This window comes from Anser cygnoides, chromosome 20 (assembly GCF_040182565.1).
Source record: "Anser cygnoides isolate HZ-2024a breed goose chromosome 20, Taihu_goose_T2T_genome, whole genome shotgun sequence".
Lineage (NCBI taxonomy): Eukaryota > Metazoa > Chordata > Aves > Anseriformes > Anatidae > Anser > Anser cygnoides.
The window spans coordinates 5,620,291-5,638,038 of NC_089892.1; the positions used below are offsets into that span (position 1 = coordinate 5,620,291).

Genomic DNA, 17,748 nt, shown 5'->3' on the forward strand with positions numbered 1-17,748 from the left:
TGGAAGATGTCAAAGTGTGCCAGGTGTGCAAGGCTGCCGTTTCTTGTGCGCAGTTGCTTACTTCCCAAGGGAGGAACTTTAGCTTTTAAAATATAATCACTGATTTTTTTTCCCCCGTTTTTTTTTTTTAAATTAAACGAAGGGAATACCCTTTCCTACTGGATAGAGCTGAAATAACAGTATGGTAAAAGCTGTGGTAACACAGTACACAGCATATCCACTAAGAGGTAGGGAACATGTACCAAGAAGGCAGGTGGCCAGTAGTGAGCTTACTGACACTCAGAGAAGTTAAGCACAAGTCTGCAGCAAGGCATTCTCTGAGACAAATGGATATTCTTCCTACCTACTTGCAGCTCTCCAGACCTTTCACAAACTTGCATATAAGCCCAGCTAGTCAAAACATGCCTTAGAAATAAGCAAGCAGTGCTACCATTAAAAAAAAAAAGCCCACATGTGAAAACCTTTGAGCCTTTGTCTCAATATATTAATTGTCAATCTTTTGATGTTTTGCTTCTATTTGCAAGTTTGAGGGACACTGGCAAATCTGACTCCTTTCACATTTCTATTAATTTTCCATGTCCCCTTCCTAATTATTACATAAGGGGAAAACTCAAGACATTTCAGAGATGCCAAGATAGAAATAAGGGCATCAGAGATATTTGCTAGAGATTTGAGATGGTTAAGAACTTTGTACATTGAAGCACACAGATTCCCCCAAAACCCAAGGCTCATCGAGCTTCTTAAGTGCTTTCTAAGCATGCTAAACTTTAAGTGCCTCTAAGATCTTCCAGCCTATGAAGTCTCCGTGATTGCTTGCCATAATTTATGGCATGGAAGATGTGACAACAGCAAATCTTGCAAGGTAGAAGAAACCATCTGGAAAGCATCAGCACTCACAGTATGATTTGGTTAAAAGTAGCAAGATTCCCATTCAAGTTTTTACGTATCTATACCTGTGTAATAAGTATAAGAATTTTGAAAATTATCATTTAAATCTAGAAGTCCAGTTACATTAAGAGGCTTGAAAAACACCACCCAAACATACCTGAGCAGCATCAACTGTTACAGCAATTTATGCTTAGGGAGAGCCTATGAAACAAAGCTATTTTTATTAGAGACAGGAATGCTAAGCTAGATTTAAGTACTTAGCAAGGTATGAAAGGCACTTGCTGAGAAGTGGAACATGCCACAGCTAAACTTTAATTCCAGAACTCCTATCATGCTGCAATCTTCCAGCCTCTGGCTGATCACAGGTAGAACCCTGACACAAGGAGACCGAAGTACCAATATTAAGCAAACCCCTTGGTTTCAGGAGTTGTGGTTATTTTCCTTTTTTTTTTTCTACTTTTAATTACCTGCGTCAATTGGCTGTCTGAAACAGTTCTGTGGAAGGTTCACTTTGTCAAATGTCTGTGTAGGTTAGTCACTACGAACCCATCTGCTTAAGTACCATGTACCTATGACTTCTGCTTCAGACTGGAAACCTTTTCACAAACTTTCTCCAAAACATCCTCCTCAACTCTTCTCCTACCCACATCTACTACCTATGTGGAGCAAGAGCTCCTAGGTTATACAGTAAACAAGCCAACACTTGCTAGTCCTTTGTTTTAACTGACTCTACTCATACTTTAACCTTACAGAAAAAACAAAACAAGCAAGGATAACAGCATTCACAATTTGATTTAACTCCATTAGATGTTCACAAATACGCTTATGTTTAAGCTTCTTGTCAGCACTCTGGGACAACTGCTTACTTTTATTACATACCTGTACTTTAAATGCATCTCCAGTAATACGGAGAGGTTTATCTGCTCCAGTAGGCAATGGACCATCTTGGATCATAATCATTTTCACACCTGTTCGCTCCTGAAGAAAAAGCACAGAGCACTTTGCTAAGCAGAGTCCCTAAAACTAGGGACTACATTTTGGTTACTAAATGTTACGTAGGTCACGTTAGCAGCTTTGCAGAACACTACCGTAGCTCTTTGTAAGTATTTATAGCATAAATTCGGTAACAGTCCTAGATTGCCAGAAAGTGCGCTACTCCTGAAGATCTCAAATACCTGAATCTCTTGGAAAAACAAAACCCCTCTACTTCACCTGATTTTTTCAGCCATTTCCAAAATCTGCAGCTGTCTGCACATAAGTTATTATGTGATCAGCCTTAAAACTACTGGATGACAGAGGCCTAACCAGGGCATCCAAAAAACCTGCATTTTTGACCTAGGTGCTTTTCTTGTACGGGATGCTAGAATATCTAGGAACACTGATTTATACATAACAAAACATTGAATTAGAAAGGGGTAGGATGAGAGAAAAAAAAGACGACAAACGCCAGCTTCATCACAGATCAACAACAAAAGAGAAGCACAGCACTCTACAACAGCACGGCTGGCATTAAAAACTATTGCAACAGCAGACTAGAGAGAGCTTTTTCTTAGCTACAGGGATCCCCTCCTGACCAGCGCACACCAAATGTTATCTGAAGCACACGAGTTTCTTTCAAAGTTCTGGCAAAACTCCACTACATGCGTAGCTGGGGCCAAACCGATTTCGTTTGTAACACAAGATTGGATCGGAGTCCAGCTTTCCGAAGGCAGAAGAATAGTCCCTGCTGTAGAAGGTTAGAGCATTTAAGGCTCTCCGTTTCAGCACGCTCTTGTTGATCTAGAGAAGCTGCAGTAGGGAAGAGAGCCCTAAAGTAAATGCATCTTGCGCACCTGCAACTGTTTTATTGTTTCACCTCCTTTGCCGATGACTAGACCCACTTTGGATGCCGGGATCAAAATCTCCTGAATCGTACTGTTGCCATCAACATCGTTGTGAAAACCAGGTCCGTTCCGACAGCGATCTACAATCTGCCCCAGTAGCCGTTTTGCTTGTCTTGGAAAAGAATCGAGGGAAACAACCATTAGACAACATTGTTCCACGTGAGCAAGAGACTAGGAACCATTGGAACGTGAAGTGATCGGGGAGAGGAGAAGAAGTGAAAAGATGAAGGAAACCACAGTTAGCACTTTTTTTTTTAACCCTTTGATGTACAACTTCCCCTATCGTGATTACTTACAAGCAGTTTGATTTTTTGAAAAGGGAAAAGAGAAGGAAGAGCAGCAGCATGCTCTGACACCTTTGGAAGGGTAAGGATAATAGCTGAGCTATTACATTTGGGGTGCACATTTTGAGTGAAGATGCTCTACGTTCTGAACTCTTCAAAACCTTGTTATATACATTATATAAATTATATATAGTATTTGATAAAACTCAAGCTCTTTTCTCCTTGGTCAAGACAAAACAGACACTGCTCCAGTACTATCACAGCATGTTGGTTAATCTCTCTGATCACAGGCAACTGCCTTGCTCTTCTCTGCCTGCTCTTACCAGCAGCACCAGAACACTGTCCTAACACAGCCTCTGCCCCAAACAGCAGGTGCTGAAGCTACACCAGGAAGCAAGGCAAGGACACTGCAGCAGCAACCAGTGAAAGACTGGGTTCTTCTACTCCTGGTGAGAAGAGACAGACACAAAGAAGCATTTCGGAGATTAAAGATACCTCCTCTAAAAAGCTTTAGCATGCATGTCAAAAGTAGCTTGCAGGTCCTTCCCTTCATCTCGAGGACTGCTATTATCAACACGTCCCTTTTCTGCCCGTTTCCCATCACACTTCTAAAATAGGTAGCAGAAAGTCTCCAGTTTCCTATTCAGTCTAAAGCAACATCTCCCCTCTCTCCACTTCACATCAGGCACCCTAGGAGGACTGTCTTCTACCTGGGAACTTGAAGAAACAGTACAAAACCATCCCTCGCAAGCAGACGTTCACCTGAATCAGCTCAGGGGGTGGTGAACTGAGGCTGCACAAAGATCAGAGCACTGCCCTCTCTCAACCTTCTCACAAAACAAGGCAAAAGGTGGAATTTGTGGAAGCCCATTTCAAATATTCTGAAAGAGTCTGAAGAGGTTTTATTTATTTACCTCTACATTTTGCATAAAGTTATGACAACAGAGACTACAACATTCAATACAGCACATATATCAGATGAGAAGGGGTCATTGGGAAATTAGCTCTGGTAGTTTGCCACTGGATATAACTAACGAAAACTCCTCACACAAAACCCATCTTGTTATCCTAAGACTTTGAAGGGTTTCCTTGCTTTATTTAGTATTTATCTGAATAGCCTGAAAATATAGTTCAAACAACCAACTTGACAACAATTTCAGCACAGAAGCAAGTTAAATTTCACCAAATTCCACATACTCAACGCTTTGTTCTGCTTCAGAAATTGAGTATTCTCACTTTCCATTTTTTGTTTGTTTTATTTTGCTTCTCTCTTTTTTTATATGTATTTAAAGACAGCCTTGGACATAACTACATTTAACTACATATTTCAGAACAATGAGGTCTTAACTATACCTCTCCCCCATTTTGCCCCAACTGCATTTCTCAGGCATTCCAGTGTTTTAGTATTTTGCTCTTGTTCTGAAATATCTTTTTGCAAAGGGGGAAAAAGCACTTCAATATCACCAAGAGTACATCGCCTGCCCTGCAACACGAGCTTGCCAATTATATTTATTCTGGCTCACTGCTTGCAGCATTATGGTAGAGTAAGGAGATTTAAGTACCCTTAGATCTCTTAGGAATGGAAGAATGATGATTGTCTTCTCTTTAGAGAGACAGTCTTTGCGCCCATGTATTTTCACTATCAAATGCAACTCAAAGATTTCCAGATGGATTTTAAAAAACCCACCTACCCAAAGGCTGGGGAGAGAAAGAGCAGCTCCATATGTTAAGTGTGTTCCTGTAAGCCTGAGGATCCTGGATCCAGTTCCAGCAGGAGGTCCTCAACTGGTTTGTGAGAGTCTCAAACTCAGCTCCTGGGAAGGGGGAGGGAGGAAACACTGTCCCTAAAGTTTCTATAGGCCTAAAGAGTAGAAACCCCTGCTGGCTGGCCACGTGTCTCTACCATGCAGGGATCAGAATTCAAGACTTGGGTTCAGTCCTTTGCTTCTTGTTGGCAGCAGTGCAGAGGTAAGCACGCCCATGGGCCTCGTGCTGCTGTGCAACACCACCAACACCTCCAGGGTATTCTGGAGTGGCACCAACAGGCTTTGGAGGCCTCACGCAGGCCTTCTTCAGCTGGAAGGATGTCAGCTCAACAGGAGGGAAGCGAAGGGGAGAAGAGAAGGGCCCTTCAACAGCTTAGCTCAGTATCCTGGAGAGCTGCAGTTAGAAAACTGCATCCTAGGTGCCCTAGGAGCAACCTTGCCCTGCGGAGGGGAATTCCATGGAAATTTCTGCAGAGGGTTCAAACTGCAACGGGAAAAAAGCCTTTGAGGTGCAGTTTAAAGCATCAGACCAAGAGGCTCTATGCTCCAGAGACCCTCAAGTTTCTCTAGGCCAACAGCTGTTGGTGTGGCTAACCAAGTAGCACCACTGACAGAGCACAGCATTAGGGAGAAGAGAGAGAAGGAGGAAGGAGAAAAATGAAATCAGAACTCACTCAATGCTCTCTGGCGGGCCGGTGAGTACGCAGGGCCTCTCGGGCATCCCACCGCTGTCTGCAAAATAAACAAGAGAACAACAGGGGTTAGATGCTTCCTGACTCAGCAGCCAAACTGCCTTCAGTAGGCAGGCAGAAGAGTGATTACTCCTTCAGTAGGCAGGCTAGAGAAAAAAAAAAATAATCCCACACCACATTAATACATGGAATTCAAAAATGGCAGCAGTTTTGGTTAACTATCAAGTACTAACGAAAACACTCCCCTCTGCACACAGAACATGGCAATGAATTCAAAGACATCCAGGCTCAACATATTTAAAATACTTGCCGGATGTCTGCATTCTTTAAAAGCCTTCCCTGCCAATTAAAGGGAGGTTTAAATCCTCGACTACATTCATTGACAGTTTCCTGCACAGCACTTGTAGTACAGCCTTCACCAAAGCAAACGGGCTGCAGCAGTAGCACAGACCGAATGGCACGGTCCTGTTTTTATAATGTAAGGCGAATTGTACAAAGATTTGCTGCCATGCTCCTGAAATGTTTTCTGCCAGGAGCTGGAGCGGACCAAACTATCAGAGACAAATTGCACGAGCTGAGCAAAGTAGTACCACCAGGAGGAAACTAAACAGCTGCAATTTCTGCCTTAAAAATAACATAGATTGTCCATTTGCACCGTACCCATCTGTTGGTTAAAGCCAGTTCCTTAATCGCTTCATCCCCCAAACCACCCGACAAGCCTGTTTTCTCTGCTAGCAGGGAGGACGGTCCCACAACAGCCCTCCCATGCACGTGAGCCTAGCGTATCGTTTGTTAACGGTGATAACACATTAGGACCAAGGCAAGGCACCTGATACAGTGGACACAACATCCTTCAACATTAAAACCCGTTCACCTGGCACACAAAGAGGCTCTTACCTGGAGCGATTTGAATTTTGCAGCCAGACTCTGCCTGAATCCGTGAGATCTGCTCACCTCCCCTGCCGATTACTGAAATGAGTTCAAGAAGCGTCAGAACATACCGGCTTTCCTGAATAACTGCAGATCACCTTCCCCCTTTTACTCCACTGCAGCTATCTATAAAGGAACAGTTTGACTCCAGGATTGCAAAAGAGGCATCCACAGCATGAACAAATTTTAAAAAAACAACAAACCAACCAAACAAAAAACCCATCATGCACTGGAACAAATAAACCAGTTATTTGGGGTCCTAAAAGCAGAAGTTATTGGCTTTTTTATTTCTTTAAAATTCATATTTTACTACCTCTTTTCACAAGACATGCTATTTCTCCGGTCTGCACTCAAAACTGCTACGTACTGAAATGCTCTATCAAACCTCGAGTGAAAACAAATACCAATCTCCCTTAACATTTAGAGGCAGCAAGTAATCGCTTCACAAAAAGACGCACTGAGGAAAGGCTATGTGCCTATCCCCATTTATCCCCTGCACAGACTGCAAAAGAGCAAATCTGTCAAGTCGAACAGGTATGCCTGGCTCGAGGTGCTCCCACAGGACAATCTCCCAGCTGCGGATCCACCGCCTGCCCTATCTGCCTGAAGCAGGGTTATGTTTAATACACAGCTGATACACCAGCCGAGTATGCAGGCTCCCTGCTCACAGAGCTACAGAATCCCTCCAACATCCCTTCCTCCCCACGTGTGGCACTGGGACCGATAAATAACGAAGGCTGGTGGGAGGACAGACTGCCTCCTCAGGAATTCCACAGCTACAGTTTTATGGTGTATAGTCGGGAGAAAACTTGACGCGCTAAGGAGTAATTATCCTCATCTGTTATTTGCCTTTTCACTCTCTGTATATCAAATGGGAAAAGATGCACAGACACCTAGCAGGGGAAGAGCCAACGCAACCACTGCAGTCACAAAAGCAGGGGGCTGCCATGGAAAGGAAGAGTAATGACCATCAAGAGGAAGAGAAATTAGGAAGAAAGCAGCACCAGGAACACGTCTAGGAAAAAACCTCATCTGAGCAATACACGCTGGCTGTGCTTCCCTGCAGCAAGTGTATGAAAGACTTAGAATTCTGTTTAGCTTGCCTTGAGCCATCCCTTACTTTAACATTTAAATCTTCTCTTCCTCCCTCAACTCCCACACTTTTGCATACTCAAAGTAAAATATTTCAATGAGGGGAAATAAATTATCTTCTGACATATTTATGTACTGCATCAGTTGGAATTTCAGGAACAGAACCACTACAACTCTCAGTAACCTGTACCATACAGTCTTGTTCTTATTACTGGGCCACCAAGCTTTTCCATGCAGCATGCACCTGGATTTTAAATACAGATCATCTGGTCCCCATGAAGAGAACACCAGACAAAGCTTATCCAAAGATAGCAAGCACAAAAACTTATGAACATGTTTTATTCTGACAGAATAAATAGCATTCTTGCACAGAAGAACCATACCAAAAGCATCCAAGGTACTTACTAAATCCAACCATTTTATCAGGCACTTTGAACTCTTCTGTTATTACAGCCCTGAAAAAAAAAAAAAGGGAAGAGAAAAATCAAAGAGTCATTACAAAAAACAATTTGGAAGATGACCGTGCTCTGCTGCGGAAAACAGGCACAGCATCAGGCTCTTGAGCACACACACAAGTAAATACTACATCGCAGTCACAGTCATTTCATTTGGAAGGGACCTCTTGGTCTTGCTCCACGCCCTGGCTGCAGAGAGAATGGACTAATTCCTGCTACACTGGATAGATTTCCAGTCTACCATCCATTGTTGTCAACGGAGGAACATCTTTTGGTCGTTCTGCTTCAGACAGATTTAACAGAATAACAGCAAAGTTCCTTCAATATTTAGCTGAGACCTTCCAAGCCATGACCTCTGCCTACTACTTTTGGATATGCTCTTGCCAAGAGACACTAACCAATGCCAATCCTGACATGAACGCCCCTTCTGATATTCAGATTTATTTTTAATCTGCCTGTCCTTATAATTCTTTTCCTTAGAATTTATAAAAGCTGTCTTTGATTATCCTTTGAAGCCTTACTACCTCAAGACTTCCATATCTGTTGCTCTTTGGACTTTTTCAATGTGTCTGTGCCTCAAAACGTAGCACCCAAAGCAACTACCGAAGACCTGGCCATAACGAAGTAGGGAGGAATTACCTTGTGGGTTTTTTGTTTGCCATTTCTGTCTTGTATAAAACACAAGACTGAGTAGAGAATTTGCCAACTCTCTGTGCTGGCAGATGCATTACACACAATTTGTTCAGCAATCTCAAAAGCAGTCAAACACCTGCATAATAAGCTCAATGCAGGTTTTGTGGTGAGGCGTATCAAAGCCTTCCCATGATTTACTTTAGATCAGTTAGGGAAGGTAAAAAATACCCACCAGACTTCGCCAGCTAACCTGCAGATAAAGTGCCCTCCAGCGTCCCAAGGCTCACGAGCAAAACCAAACACTGCCATCCCTATCTGCAGGGGAACGGACCCCACCTGCTCCAGGAAGGCTCAGAATTCCAGCAGTTTTAATCTGGAACAAACACAGCCTGTTGCCAAAACATCCTATCCTGCCTGATTTACAAACCACGCTGCGCTGGAGCAGCTGCACGGAGAGCCTAACCAACCACCAAAACCAGAAAGAAACCATTTCAGGCTTTTAACCTAAGCAATTCCCCGCATAAACACCACTCCTGGCAGAAGACGGGTAGCAGCAGAGCAGACAACGCTGCCCACCCTTTTCTGTGCATCCCTAGCTGTACACGAGCTTTAGGCTAACAGCATCACCATGCAAAACTGATTGTTCTCCAGCTTTTGAGTAAATATTCCTTGTCCTTTCTGCCGAGGGCCCCACCAAACAGCTGGTTATGATGGAAATGCACTACTCCCAACCTGAAGGTGAATCCAGCTTTAGAAACGTTCTCCCCTTCCTGCTCAAAACAAGACGGGCAACTCCTTAAGAGCAGGATTAGAGAAAACCTGAGAATTTTCCTTGTGTATTAGATGCTAAGACTTGCTGCGCAACAACTCACGCTTGCTTTAGTCTCCCCAAACCATCTTTGACAATCAAAGGAGTCATCCCAGGTCATACTACATTAACAGAACTGGAAAGGAAAAAAAAAAAAAAGATCCACCCGCCTGTTTAATACTTTCAACTTCTGTAAAAATGCCAGAGCTTAACTCCCCCCCGCCTTGGGCAGGGGAAAGGAGAGGAGAGAGAATTTATTATTCTTGGTCCTGCAGATTTACAGGAATCAAATTCAAGTTTCACTTCAACTCTTTTCTTCATAACAACAAATAGCCTTTAAAGGGTTAGCAGAAAACGCTTGCCGGAGAAAACCCAAGCTGACAGTTTCTCCACATTCTCAACCTCTGACTTCCTAACACTACTACAGATGGTGGATCAATAAACAATTAGAATTGATCAATAAATAATAAAACATAACCCACTGCTTACCTTTGATGTACCAGGGCCCCTAACTGGTTACCTACTGTGGCAGAGAGAGAAAAAAGGAAAAAAAAAATCAAAGCATTAGCACGGATAAACTAACTTCATCCCTATAGAAAAAGAGTTCTTACCATTTCATCAAAAAGAAAGAAAAGCAAAACAGTAATTTAGGTTCAGTGGCTGAAATGAATGCGTTATGTGGTACAAAACAGGAGGGGATTTCTTGATCAACACACACCATAACCCAGTGTCCAGCTGAACACAGGATAGGGAATTGATCTGTGTCTCCCCATGCTGAGAGTCATGGGAGAAAATCCTGCCTGCCCAAATCCAAATCCCTCCAACTAACCTCCCTCCTTCCCATTTAAACCCAAAGTAGTTAAAAAAAAAAAAAGGGGGGGGGGGGGATGACACCGGCTGAAGGGAGAGAAAAGAATTTTCAGGCAGCTTGGTACGTATTAAAAAAAGCTAAAATAAAAGCAGGGCAGATTCAGAGCTTTAGTCTAGGCGAAAAGCATTACGGATTGCTTGCACATACTTCTCTCTGTATCTCTTATCTGTGCTCCATGGAGCCCACTTACACGGAGACCTGTTAAAGGAATACATCTGTTAAGTAACCTCGTGGCACCAAAACTGTATTTTTTTTTTTTTAAAAAACACATTTTCCTGAATGCACACATTCCAGGCATATCTGCGATGTTAGCCGGTGGTCCGTGTCTGATTAGCGGTTATCTCCCCAGCTGACAACCCTCAGACAGACTTTTTTCCCCTACCCCCACAGATTAGATCTTTCTTCCAAACGTTAATGGGGGAAAATATCATTAGACCGCCTCACGCAAAGTGGGACCACATGCCCTGCTGGGCTTCCTGCAGGACTCCGCCTGCAGCGAACCCGCTAAAAACCCACCATTTGGTCCTAACAACCAGTTGAAGATTATATTGCACGCCTGGAGGGCGCGAGTAGAGAAACAAATGGGACTGGCCAACAACGCGTGAGCTGTGATAATGAAGATGCTGTTCCCAACTACCTCGCAGCAACCTGCACATTCTTTGACCTGAAACAAATCGGCAATCAGCTGTCAGGGTTAGGAAGCGGACGTCTACCGCGCGCTCAAAATCCGGTAGAAAGGTACGTAAAGTTTGGGGCCAAACACTTTGCCTCAAATAAAACAGACCAAGAGAGTCAATACTGTATTTCTGTGGGGTGTCGATATCTCGATAATAGGTCGGGACCAAAATATTGGCAGCATACGTATTTTATTACTCTCTCCAGTTCAGCGATAAGACAACTGCTGCGTTATTGACTCCGTCAGACTTGTCTTTGCATATTCTCACCCTGAATATAAAAAGTTCTAATTTGATAACTGTCGATACTGCAGCCGAAAAAGGCGGGTGATGTAATGGGGAATATTTGCCCTGGCTGATAAGCTACTACTGCAGAATTGAGCAAATACGATAAAACACATTCAGAATCTCGCCATCTTGCCCCAAATAGAAGTCGGAGTATTTTTTCCTATAGACACTAAGTCTTGTTGCTGTAGCAGAGGATTGCCCTTGCCAGGACGAGGCCACTCATTACCCCAAGATGCCCGAAAGAGGGGTCTTAACACTACGAGGCCGTATTTAAATATCCACTTAGCATGGCAATTCACCTCACCAGTTCTCTTGGCTGCCTCTTACGCTGCAGCCGCTGCCCACAAATTACGAGACGGACACACATCCTATAATCAAACCCCAAAGTTCACGCAAGTAACGGAGGAGCCATCATTTTGTAACACGATCCTGCACCTGGGAAAGACAACTTGCACGGGGAAAGCTGCACGAGCACCACGGGTGGAATCAGTCGGGCAGGTAGCGCTGTCGGTGTACGTAAGGTGCAGCCCCCAGCTCGCTCCGAGCACCATACGAACACAGCTGGTCACCACCCCCTACCATATCATCCTGACTTTATTCGCTTATTGTACAAACCAGTTAAAAACCAACTAAGCCACAGTAACTCATGCACAAGAGCACCCCCTCCACACGCCACGGACGACCTCTCCAAGAGCCGAGAAGCGAAGCAGGCGGAGACAACCGGGAGGGATCTGCCTGAAGTCAGATACAATTTCTCTCCCTTTGGGAGGAAAATGGATGGCCGTAGCTCCTGGTCCCAACAATCTGCAGTTTAATTCCTTCTCCACCGTGCCCATTTTGCTCTGAAAGACAGACACTGATAGAGAGGCGAGGCTGGGGCCGAAGACGCCTGCGGCAGCGCTGAGAGCCGATGTTCTCCTCCACCATCTCCCTCCTTGCGCCAGGGAGGGGACTGAACTCTGACAAGCCACGTACGTATTTCCCCCTTTTACATCTATTGAGTCCAATTTAACTGTAACTGCAGTCATTTTACTGCAAATAAGGAAAAACGCTGAATAAAATAAGCACAATTTCCTGTTAATGGCACCTGCTGGTTGATAACTCTTCACTCTTCTTTAGGCTTCACCTTTAACTGAATTTTACCTAACAGATACTCAAAACAAATGCAGATTTTCTTCCACCCCATAAAGCAGAGCAGTGCCTCCCACTAAATTTACGTGCATGATGGGAATATACAATCTCATCGAGAATATTTCCGTGCCTAGAACAAAACCAGAGCAGCTCATCCCCCGGAAAGCGGTGGAAAAGGGCTTTATTTCATGCTTTCAAACTGGAATTGGATCGTCATCAATTTTAGAAAGCTACAATGAAGATACTAATTACTCTAACTGTTGTTCATCATTAAATATTGGTGTGCTGTTTTTTTTAAATAAATGGCCAAAACCTATTTTCCTGTCTGCCCTTGCTGCAAATCTCTATAGGGACTATTTTTCCCATTAAATTTCCTTATTAAAAAACGGTGATGTGTAGAGTTGCAGTTTTGAAGGAAGCTGCCATTTTGCATGGAACACAACCTTTTGCCATCAGTCCTGAGTTTCTGTCCTGGTCCCACCACTGCTACCGATGTGTCAAGGCGCATCGCTACGAAGTTCTGTCTGTAGGAAAAGGAGACAAGATTTCCTTGTGCCCCCAGGTATTTTCATCAAAAACAAGTCAGAGCAAACGAATGAAGTGTCTATACAGCAGGACCGTGTTGTGCTCGAGCCCCTAGGCTCTCCCTACAATCACGCCCTGTTGCACCAACACAGACCGACTTCGTGTTGGATGTACCACAGAAGCCTGGAGAAGGCAGGGGTGGAGGGATGCGGTGCGAGCCTCCTCGTCTTTGTTTCCCCAGACTCAGAGGATACCCCAACCTTCAGCTACAGCACTGCTGCTTACCCCTACCTGTACCAATGGGAACTTCTTCAAAGCAGCCCAAAACAGAGCAAACAAAGGCTAACGCTGAGGTTCTGGCAGTCGCTGGCTTTCCAGCAGACCAGATCCCTTCCTTGGAGGGACGGGAGCCTGCTTGTTCAACGACGGGTTTCACGTTTAATAAACTTATTAACTTGTGCTGGTAATTAGAGGGACCCGTTCACGTGCAGGGAGGCCAAGAGCTGCTGTTGGCCATGAACAGGAGGATCTATCCTGTAGGATATCCATGAATATCCTGTAGGATATCCATGTAGGATCCCATGAACTGGGATCTATCCTCAGCAGCAGCCCCCTGAACGAGGTGCCACTGGGGTCTCCCCGCAGCTGGGAGCCGGCCCCGTCTCCCACCACCACCGACCTCGTTAGCAGCACGGGTAAACCCCGTCTCCTCCCCGCTAATTGCACGATGACTACTTCCACTCTCTGGAAACAGCCTTAAAGCAGCAAGGATAAAACAATCAGTCTCAAACCTCATCTACTACCAAAAGATAGCTCACCACCGCCAGTCCCGGCAGCTCACTGTTTTGGGTGAACATCTCTTAAGGGAATGCGAAAGGGACTCGCACATTCTGGTCCCCAGCACTATGACAAGACTATTTTTCCTGGAAATGCCTTAAAAGCAGCTGAATTTGTTTCGACCTGCACACTGTCATCCTGTCTTAAGGCCGCTTCCTAAGCTGACATCAATCAGGGTGCCAGCAGCTGTTTACGAAAACAGACAGGCAGAATTAGATTTTCCTGGAAGACAGACAGTTCTCTTGTCACCTTAAATACTTTCATATTCTCTGAATCCATTTTTCCAGCAGCATTTGGAACGGAAGTAATTTTCTATCAGCTACACGGGGGTAAGGAAGCAGCGAGGACTGTAGGCAGCCACAGCCACGCAGTACGCAGAGGTAAACAATCCCGAGTCTCACCACCAGATCTGCTTTCGAGCTATCCAGGGTAGCAGAACGCATCCGAATCCCCGCACTGTAAAATTTCTAGAGCATGATAAAGACAAATAATCGCTTCTTGATGACAACATCCCCAAACCAGAGCTCACAGCAGGAAAAGTAGGGAAGTGTGGGCACACGCTCCTGACTCCCCTTGTTTGCAGCTACCAGAGGGCTGAAGATCACCCCAATAGGAAGTCCTTTCCCAATTTAAGTGTCCTATTAAAAGCAACTGCCATCTTTCAGACACCTACAGCCCAAGTGCTGCATTATAGGACTTCTAACGCCACGGCAGCAAGAGCAGGTAGCCCAAGAGCGAGTAAAGTACGGAACATACCACCAATAGATACCGAGCAAGAAGCAGCCACTGCTCAGGGGTTCCTCTGACAGGCTGCACCTTCCCAGACTTATTTAGAAATAAAACCCAAGGTAACCAAAGCTAAAAGAACAAGTACTTCCCTTGCTCCTGCCCTGACAAGTCCGATTTCTCTGTGAGATCCCAATCCCTTAAAATACCACTTCCATTATTTCAGTTCTCCTCTAAGATCTCACGGATCAGATTTTGGGGCAGGCAGTGGGAAACGTTACACAACTTACAGATGCACGCGAAGGACCCAAGGGCAAACACACGACTTGGAGCTACTTTGAACCGTGTTACAAACAAGGCCCAGTGCTGAACTACAGGGTGAGCAAGCGCTTGTAGGTCTTTACATCCCCAGAACCCCAAATCCGACACTCAAGAGCCCAGCCCCTGTGGAAGGCTCTCCAGGAACAACACCTGCAACGTGGGATTGTCTATCCCAGCGCAAGAAACCAGCTGGAAGGCGCACTTATGGCCCAAACTGCAACTGTATTGACATGGTCTGTGTCAACACAAACAAGGTTCAGCAAGTAAGAGTGCTCACGCGTAGAAGGACAAAGTCCAACCTGCCTGCCATCAGGCATTACAGCTATTTCATTTATTAAAAAATTCTCCAAGACACCTTGTTAAGAGGTCAGATTTCTCAAGCTCAGTCTGCTGAATCAATGAAACAACAGGTAGGGCTAATGTTATGAATAACTAGTTCCTAGATAAGACAACTTGGATCCTCTTTCACATACAGCCACTTATCTGAGCCACCCAGACAGCCCAGTGTGGTTCAGCCTTCTTCAAATTTATGCTAAAATCAAATATTATTGAAATCAATGGCAAAATAGGACCTATTCACACCTCCTACTGCACTAGTGTTTCTGGAATGGAAGCAGCACCTTCAGATGACATCATTTGAAATAATGTCCACGATCAGACATTCGTTTGAGTACCGCTCTAAGGGAAGCTGAAGCTGCAAACAGCTGGAAAGGAAGAAGAGGCTGGAACATGTTTGCAAGCCATTTCTTTGCAGTTGGTCTAGCCTAGCAATTAAAACCACACTAAACACATCTGCCTGATCACAAAAAAGCAGCGAGTTTCACGGTTCATTGCTTGACGGCCAAGCACCTTCCCACACCGAAACCAGCACGTAACAACAACACGAGGCCTCTGGCTTCTCGCAAACACAGCGATGCTCCAGCTCGAGATACCAGGGGCAGGGGCTCACACGAATCAACCCACTCCTTCCTAAAACACCAAACCAAACAAGCAGCAACCTCTTGCTCAAACAGAGCCAACGCCAGAGAACAAAGTGGGTCGTGGCATACGTTCAGACAGCAGTAATGCTAGCCAGCCAGAGGCTCCACATGAAAGAACCGTCTGCCCGTGCTCCAGCACGCTTTTCGGATCGAGCAGCAGACGTGCAGTTATTTTCAGCCCCTGCCTCGTGCAGCTTTGTGTCAGACAGAAAAAAAAAAATATTTTCAAAATGAAGTGCTGGGAAAAAGCTTTACACGTCTCCTCAGCACTCCCAAATGTCTCTGGGGGAAAGAATCAACATGCAGAGCTGGCTGAGTAAAAACACTACACAAGGAAGACATGGCCACATTTTTGGGGGATAACCAGCCACGGGAAAAGGTGAATTCTATACAGCAGCACAAACGCTCTTCTTGTAACAGTACACATTAGATTTGTAAAAAAAGAGATGTTCTTTCTTGTTCCCAAAGTCAAGAAACTACTTATTTTAAAACTTTAACAATTCATACAACTCATTACATTTACCAGATTTACCCAGTAAATTATTCTTTGGTTGCAACCAGTGTTGAATGCTTCAGAGATTTAAGAATTCTCAAAGAATAATCACGAGAAAAGTTACACCTAATATAGGAAGTTTCCTTCCAGCTCGAATCAGCTTATAGCCGTACCATTTCTCCTTAAAATTCATGTACAAGTCAAAGCAATCAGAACTCAACAGCCGCTCATCTGCTGTGCTATGACCACTGCTACCCCTGGGATGAAACATATGTAATAGTGCCCCTAGGCACTGCCTCTCTCAGAAAGCACAGCGTGCCAGGGAAGGCCAGCTTGCCTACATTCACCTGGCACTGTGCACATGGGCTCCAGCAGGGTTCCAACAAGCACCCTCCTCAGACCACCACGGAACAAGATCTGAACTGCAGAGTTAGCACAAAAAGCAGCACTGATTTCTGTCCTTAAAACAGGCAGCTGCCTCCCGTACCTGTATTTCCACAAGACTGGCTCACCAGAGCCTGCTTACCTCCATCATCCAGGGGCCGCTTCTGCACTCCATAACCATAGACTGATGGGTCCACGAGTGTTGTAGAATTATTCAAGTGAGGAATATCTCCAATTTTAGCAGCAATCTATAAAACCAGATGATAAAAACACGATTAGTGTATTTGCAGTTTCAGCCACCAGAGCTAACCATTCCTTCTTCCAGCAAAGCCTTTACCCCAGTGCGATCTTCTCCCAGCTCTTTTCTATATAGGTGGCTTTGTAAGTCCTAAGCAAGCAGCACTTTATTTGTACAGTAACCAGTCTTCCTCTTGCTTTTGCTATTTGTTTAATTAAGATCACGTTCGCCCAGCTCCTCTTCCTGGTCACGAGTACTTATTTACTGCCTGCAATATTAAATTCAGATTTGTTTGTTCGTTCAGCTGACAAGCTACATCTAGCAAAGAGCCAAGCCAGCTCCCCAGCCCTGTTCTGGGGAAGCCACCACCGCCACGGCCGTGTAGGAGGACACAGGCTCCTGCTGTATCTGCACACGTCCAGACCCACAGAAACGCAGACGTGGGCATCCGTGGGGGTGAGGGGAGCGGAAGGCGAGGAATGTGAAGATACACAGCACAAGGACAGGGTTGGGAACTCCTCGCCGAGGGCCTGGCTCAGCCTGCGCTTGCCATACGAAGAATAAGCCACTGGGCAAACTTCACCAGCCCAGAATTAGCTGCAATTTCCTGCAGCAGTCAGTACAGCTTGAGTGCCTGTATCGGCCTGTGCCTCTGCTTCCAGCCCTCAGAGGAGCACCAGCCATTCCCGGGGGAGCTGGGATGCGAGGAGGACACTGAAAGGAAAGAGGAGACGCTCCGGCATCACAGCGAGGGCACCGGGGTAAGCAAATAAAACAGGTGAGAGGCACACACCTCGCTCTCACTTAATAAGAGTGAAAGCTGAGCTCGTCTCTAACGACACGTGGGAC

The 17,748-nt window shown here is 45.0% G+C and overlaps 1 protein-coding gene across 5 annotated transcripts in view; it reads right to left on the reverse strand.

The window, feature by feature from the left end:
• The window catches only part of FUBP3 (far upstream element binding protein 3), a 40,232-nt gene that overhangs the window by 16,545 nt on the left and 5,939 nt on the right, over positions 1–17,748 (reverse strand). For 2 of the 5 annotated variants that reach the window (XM_066980624.1, XM_066980619.1), the window contains exons 2-9: positions 16,804–16,909; positions 10,450–10,500; positions 9,921–9,954; positions 7,941–7,990; positions 6,411–6,482; positions 5,496–5,553; positions 2,721–2,883; positions 1,768–1,866 (exon numbers count right to left, since the gene is read on the reverse strand). In XM_066980624.1, the coding sequence (XP_066836725.1) occupies positions 1,768–1,866; positions 2,721–2,883; positions 5,496–5,553; positions 6,411–6,482; positions 7,941–7,990; positions 9,921–9,954; positions 10,450–10,500; positions 16,804–16,909 (633 nt within the window). The remainder of the gene's footprint in view (positions 1–1,767; positions 1,867–2,720; positions 2,884–5,495; positions 5,554–6,410; positions 6,483–7,940; positions 7,991–9,920; positions 9,955–10,449; positions 10,501–16,803; positions 16,910–17,748) is intronic. The other 3 variants (XM_066980620.1, XM_066980623.1, XM_066980621.1) reach the window with 3 other exon arrangements.